This window comes from Alligator sinensis, unplaced genomic scaffold, assembly GCF_000455745.1.
Source record: "Alligator sinensis unplaced genomic scaffold, ASM45574v1 scaffold314_1, whole genome shotgun sequence".
Taxonomy (NCBI): Eukaryota; Metazoa; Chordata; order Crocodylia; family Alligatoridae; genus Alligator; species Alligator sinensis.
In genome coordinates, this window is record NW_005842703.1 from 36792 (window position 1) to 42696 (window position 5905).

Consider the following 5905-nt stretch of genomic DNA (forward strand, 5'->3'; position numbering starts at 1 on the left):
GGGGTCAGGCTAGATGATCTGTTCAGGTCCCTCCTGACCCTAGCTACTATGAAACTATGAGGTTCGGTGCTTGTTTGAATTTGCAGAACATCTTTTGTAGACAAGTCCCACGGCACACTTACCTAAATAAAAAAGCACTGTGGCACATCGGATGCGGAATGGGGGGAGGGGGGTGGCATGTGGCCAGCTGGACACTGACCAGGGGCAGGGCTGGTGTATGGCCAGACAGATGCCAGTGAGGAGGTCATGGCGCATGGCCAGCTGGATGCCATTTTGGGCTGGAGCCACGCTTCCTGCCTGGCTGGAGCCATGTTCCCTGTCTCTCTGTGTCTGCAGCAGCAGTAGGCAGGGGGACGGCTCCAGCCCAATATGCCGCAGCACACCTGGACGTGCCTGACGGCACACCATTGTGCTGTGGCATACTGGTTGGGTAATGCTGATCTAGTGTCATACTGTGTTTAATCAGTTAGAGCGCTGATTTGTATCCTATCGAACTATTAGCATCTGAGTTGCCAGAAGGTTGGACACAAATGAAACCACTTGTGAGTGTTGCAGCCCCTTCTTTTTTTGCTTGCTTAGTCCTTGCTTGTGAGAACCATAGACTTAACATGTCGGCCAGCTGATCTTCAGGGTTTTAGTCACAGCAAGCAGGGAGAATTCATGATAACAACAAACAGTTCTTAATCATCCTGGCTTTGGTGTATAGGATACTAAAGACTGCTCTTCGTGTCCCTTCATGCATTGTGTATGTGGGTTCTCCTTTTCCTCCCAAAGCACTGCAGCTAGTCTAGTCAACTTATTCCCTAGAAGATTTTTTTTTTTTTTTTTTTGGGCAAAGCTTGTCTTGCATCTTTCTCTGAGCGGGAGGCCGGGTATGTGCAGGTGGAACATAACATCGGGGTGGGATCCAGGACAGGTATAGTGGTGCAAGTGCACCCTACTTCTTGACTTCTGCTCTACCTGAACTAAAACCAACTGCCTAGGAGGAACAGTGGCTTTTCTGTTTAGGCAGCACAAAGGGAATTAATTGACTTAATGCTTCATTAAAATCTTATCTGATTACTGCTAATTTCACTCCACAGATATTAATGAACCTCTTTTTTTTTTTAATGTTCTGGAAGTTCCAGTATCCTTTCTTCCTAAATTGTGCTGTCTTAGCCATTCCTGGTAATGTCTCTTCTATTGCACTGCCCTTTGGTCTGTTTTAGACTCTAGCTAGAAGCCTTAACTTGGGTATGGTACTACTAACTCAGGTGTAGACAAGACTGACTAAATATTGGAGTCACTGTCAGGATGCTCAAGACCTACCAGATTTAGTTTTATGAATCGTGAATAAGAGATGTTCATTTACCTATAATGACCAAAGGCCTAGTAGAATAATATCTGTTGACTGTTTTTTTTGCCTAGTTTCTATTTTTTTTAAACTGAATATATTATCTAGCAAATTAGTGCACATTCCAATAAAGTTAATTTGGTTTTGCTTTGATCTCAAAGTGAATAATATAGTGCTAGGCACCTAACATATTACTAAAGCTTCTAGTTTTCCCTCTAATCGGAGAAAAATAAGTGTTGTGCTACATGTGAAGATGTACTACCCCTTCTTCAAAATTCTAGATCTGCTTATGGGCATTTGTAACCTTTTTGGGACCTGCATCTTTCTTTCACTTGTTGATTTGGGCTCTCTAGCATCACCATCCTTCTTTGACTGGCCTTCTCTTTGCAGAGTACCTCAAGCAGGAAACTTTGTCTTAACTTGGTCCTCTCATTTTTCTCCTAGAAGGTTAGTTTTTCTTCTGCTTAGATGGATATCATTTAAGCAGTAGAATGTAGAAAACATTTTCACCTTTCACCTGGTCTGTGTTTTGCTTCCAGGTTTTGCATCTTCCTTTACAGTTGCCTCTCACAGCCAACGTCTTTATCAGGGTTATCGTTAAGATTAGAATAAAAAAAATAATTTTTTTTTAAGTGAAAATAATTTAATTTATTTTAAAAGAAATTTGTTGTTCATGGTGATTTTTTCAAGCTGTGAAAATGCAAACTATAAAGACAAATTCAATTTTACTTTCATGTAGTCAATCTCTATTCCTTGTTCTGTAGGCTCAGAGAACTTGCACTTGGTGTTCTCCTATTCTGTCTGGGTGCTCAGAGACTTCCCTGAAGATGGGCTGAAGGTAAGAATGGCTGCAGCAAATATCTTATTTCTTGAAATTGCACCTAGCACAGTCAGAGTACTTTGGGTGAATCTGATATCTTTTATTAGACCAACTTAATGTCCTTAGACCAATACAGATACTACCTACACCCATCTAGAACAGTGGCATTTGATCGTTTTTTTTTCCTTCGGCTTGGTGAGCTGGGTGTGAGAGTCCAGTTATTGCTTTGGAACTTCAGTGGAAGGGTCAGGGTTTCACTTTCTGCTCAATATAGATCCTGTAGCAAATGACATGCCTTTCAGGTTTTCACTTTATGATCAATATAGATCCTGTAGCAAATGACATGCCTGGTAATGGACCCAAGGAAGTGTGGTCCTTCATGTCCTTGTCTTGATGTCTTAAGGATGAACTTATTGGAATAGTTGTGTTTGTTCTGGAACTCTTCTATCCACATCGTCATCTGAAAGAGGAACATGTGCTACAAAAAAATGTGTGCAAGAAGAATGCAGTATGGAATTCCATTCTGTATATTTAAATACAGATAGAAGAGACATTTGCTATTTCTGTCTGTTACAGCTTTTGAATGGGCTGCCTGTTCCTGTTCTTGGTTAGAAGTGGGTAACTTTATGAAAGGGTGTGTTATGTTTTACCTTGGGCAGCAGTAGAGCAATTATTGTGGCTCTTCTGTGCGCTATTTCATATCAGAAACAGAGGTTAAATCTGCTGTTCTGATTCTTTACTGCCTCCCATAGTTGATGTGGACTTGTGAAGTACAGTGCAGTATTTTTGATTCCTGCACTGCAGAACACTGAGACTACAGACCTATGTAAAATCAGCCTAAATAGAAATGTTGTTTTTGGCAGATATTTACAGAAGACCTCCCTGAAGTGGAAGCCTTGCCACGGGACAAAGTGCTCAGCTTCTTGATAGAAAACTTTAAAAATCTGGCTATTCCGTACCTGGTAAGAGCGTAAAAAGATATGGCTTTCAGTGCTTTGTGTGTCACGTGATTGTTCAGTTTCCCAGAACATTGCAGTTTGTGTGGAGAGCACTAACTTCTCCCTGAGGTGCAGAAAAAATGCAGGTAATCAGAAGTGGAAGTTGAGTGGGACTTGAGAAGGCTAAAAATAGCTCCTGTGGATATGGACAGAAAATAATCTGAAGTGCTCCAAATCCTGCTCTGTATTTGGATTGTTTCAGCTCCATGCATTTACCTCCAATCCCCAGCGCACTTCAAAATGTCCATGAAAGCACATAGCAGTGGTTGTCCTAGTCAGGGGAATGAAGAGCAGGAATCTCTGCACGCCTCTTGGGCTGGTTTATAGAGGTGCCGTAGGAGAGCCAAGCACACAGGGAAGTGCTTATTGCTTCTCTGCTTTGATCTTCCTCCTGCTGTGAGATGGCAGTGTGGAATGCTGGGAGAGTAAGCAATTCTCTGTCACTCTTCTGGAATGTGCTGAGATGTTTTAGGAAATGCAGTGGCCTTTACTGAAGTGGTTAATTGGGTGTGAACATCTACACCCATGGTGTTTGTAGTGCTTCAAAGACACTGGAGCCACGTCCAAATGAGTGTGGCCGTGCAGTATGTGGTGCTGCAGACAGGACTGCTGCACCACATACTGCGCATTCAGTTGTTCTCTGTGCTGCCAGGGAGCAGCATGGAGGGTGTCTTTTTTTGGCCTCTGGATATCTGGGGGGGGAAAAAGGTGGAGTGGCGCACACTGTAGCAGTGAGGTTGGAGCCCGGCTGGCTGCTGGCCTGCCTGGCTGGTTGGCTACTGCTGGCTAGGCTCTGTGCAGCAGGATCGCCAGTGTTGTAGCTCTGGGAAGCTTCCAGAACCCCCAGTAAGGCTGCTGGGGCCAGCCCAGTGCTGGCCTCAGCCTTCTCTACCCCACCTGGGGTAAGTTGCCTCATGTCAGAGCACATGTGGCACAGGTGTTCCCCAGGGGCAACTAGCAGTAGCACAAGGTGCACTGCCGTTAGTTGTCCCCAGGGAACCAAACATCCATGCATGTGTGGACGCAGCCTTGGAGTGCTTCAAACAGAACATGTGCTCATAAGCTGCCTTATAAGAGTATAGAATTGTTATCTACAGTCTGTTAAAGCACTTTCTGGAGAAAGAGGAAGCATTTTTTTTACCTTGAACATGTGTGCGCATTCGTAGGAACACATCGTCTACGTCTGGGAGGAGACTGGCTCAGACTTCCACAACTGCCTGATCCAGCTGTACTGCGAGAGAGTGCAGGGGTTAATGAAGGAATATCTCAGCACCTTCCCTCCAGGTACCTCCCTCTATGCTCCTCTTTTCTCTGCAGCAACATGTTGGCAATGACACAGGACGGGGAAGTTGTGGACAGTAGTCTTAAGATCTCCCAAATAAAAGATTCCCTTCACTATTGCATATCAACGGGGAAAAAAAGAACACAGTCCTGCAATTTGAAAGGACTGCACAAATAGTGAAAGCATATGGAGGTTTTAATTTCTTATGCTAAAGGAATTCTAGGAAATAGAAGGTACTATTGTCATGGCCTTATGGAGTTGAGATGACTTACATGAATCCTGACAAGTTACAAAAAGGGAAACATTCTTCACTTCATAATCTGCCCTATCTTCTCTGTTGGCATATAATCAAAGTCTATTTTCTTCTGCTCTGTAAAGTTCATGAACAGCTTTTCTTCTGCACCTCGTCCCCAGGGCAGTTTAAACAGCATTTGAATCTTTACTCAGACTAATTTGGGGAAGATATATACTTTGCTGCTCTTCCACATTATTGTGGCGAAGTTGTACAATACTAACTTTTGGGTTTTTTTTTTCTTTTGTCTGTCTTCTATAGATAAAACTCCACTGCCTGCTGGAGAAGAGGAAGGAGAACTGGGGGAATACCGGGGAAAGCTCCTTACCTTTCTTGAGATTTCTAGTTGCTATGAACCTAGCCGGCTTATTAGTGACTTCCCTTTTGATGGTGAGTGGTTAGTAACGCAAAGCTAGCTTCTTTCCATCGGAACCCTGGTTTCTCATCTGCACAGCAAAATCTCAATTGTTCTTCCTTTAAAAAGACCATGGTAACTAGAAATGGAAAAGAACTAGTAGGTCAGTAGTTGTCAAAAGTCTGCTTGTGTACCAGTAAGTACTGGGCACAGTGGGATTCCCCTTTTTACATCTGTGTTGGCCTGAGATGAGGTAATGCCTGGCTTCCCTCTGAAACAGGTGATCTTCATTTGCTCCAAACAAGCATTGGAGTTTGGAGCATCCTAAGCTTGTTGCTGGGGAGAGCATATGTAATAGAAAATATTGGTGCTAAGCATTAAAATAAATAGTTTGAGGAACTCATAAATGTGTCGAGGAATTCTGATGTCATCTAGTCCAGTGGGGGACAACTTTTTTGACAGGTGTGCCATAGATTAACCCAACGCTTTCCCCGAGTACCACTCTGATCCTTTTCCCCTGTCCAGTTCGCTGCGCTGCTTTGTGTTTCCCCGCCCCTGTTAACCCCTGCTGCCTGTCCCTTCCCTACTCTGCTGTGTTCTACACATGCAAACTGCCTGTGCTAAAGGTTGGCCACTCCTGATCTAGTCGGTATCATTTCACCCATTGTTCAGACATCGGTCTGACTTTTCCTAACTCTGTTGCTGGTTCTGTCCACAACCTTGCCCAGTTGCTTGTTCTTTTCCATAACAGAGCTGTTTGTCTGGTCATATCTGAAGCAGGGATAGATTAATCATTCATTCTCTTGACCCAGGGCTCCTGGAAGA

The 5905-nt window shown here is 43.7% G+C and overlaps 1 protein-coding gene across 1 annotated transcript in view; it reads left to right on the plus strand.

Annotated features, from left to right (window-relative positions):
• Positions 1-5905, plus strand: part of VPS39 (VPS39, HOPS complex subunit) — a gene marked incomplete at its 5' end in the record, with an annotated part of 43979 nt that overhangs the window by 28879 nt on the left and 9195 nt on the right. The window contains 5 exons of the mRNA XM_025216039.1: positions 2098-2171; positions 3017-3115; positions 4318-4435; positions 4987-5126; position 5905. The exon at position 5905 is cut by the window's right edge and continues 97 nt beyond it. Coding sequence (XP_025071824.1) covers positions 2098-2171; positions 3017-3115; positions 4318-4435; positions 4987-5126; position 5905 — 432 coding nt within the window. The remainder of the gene's footprint in view (positions 1-2097; positions 2172-3016; positions 3116-4317; positions 4436-4986; positions 5127-5904) is intronic.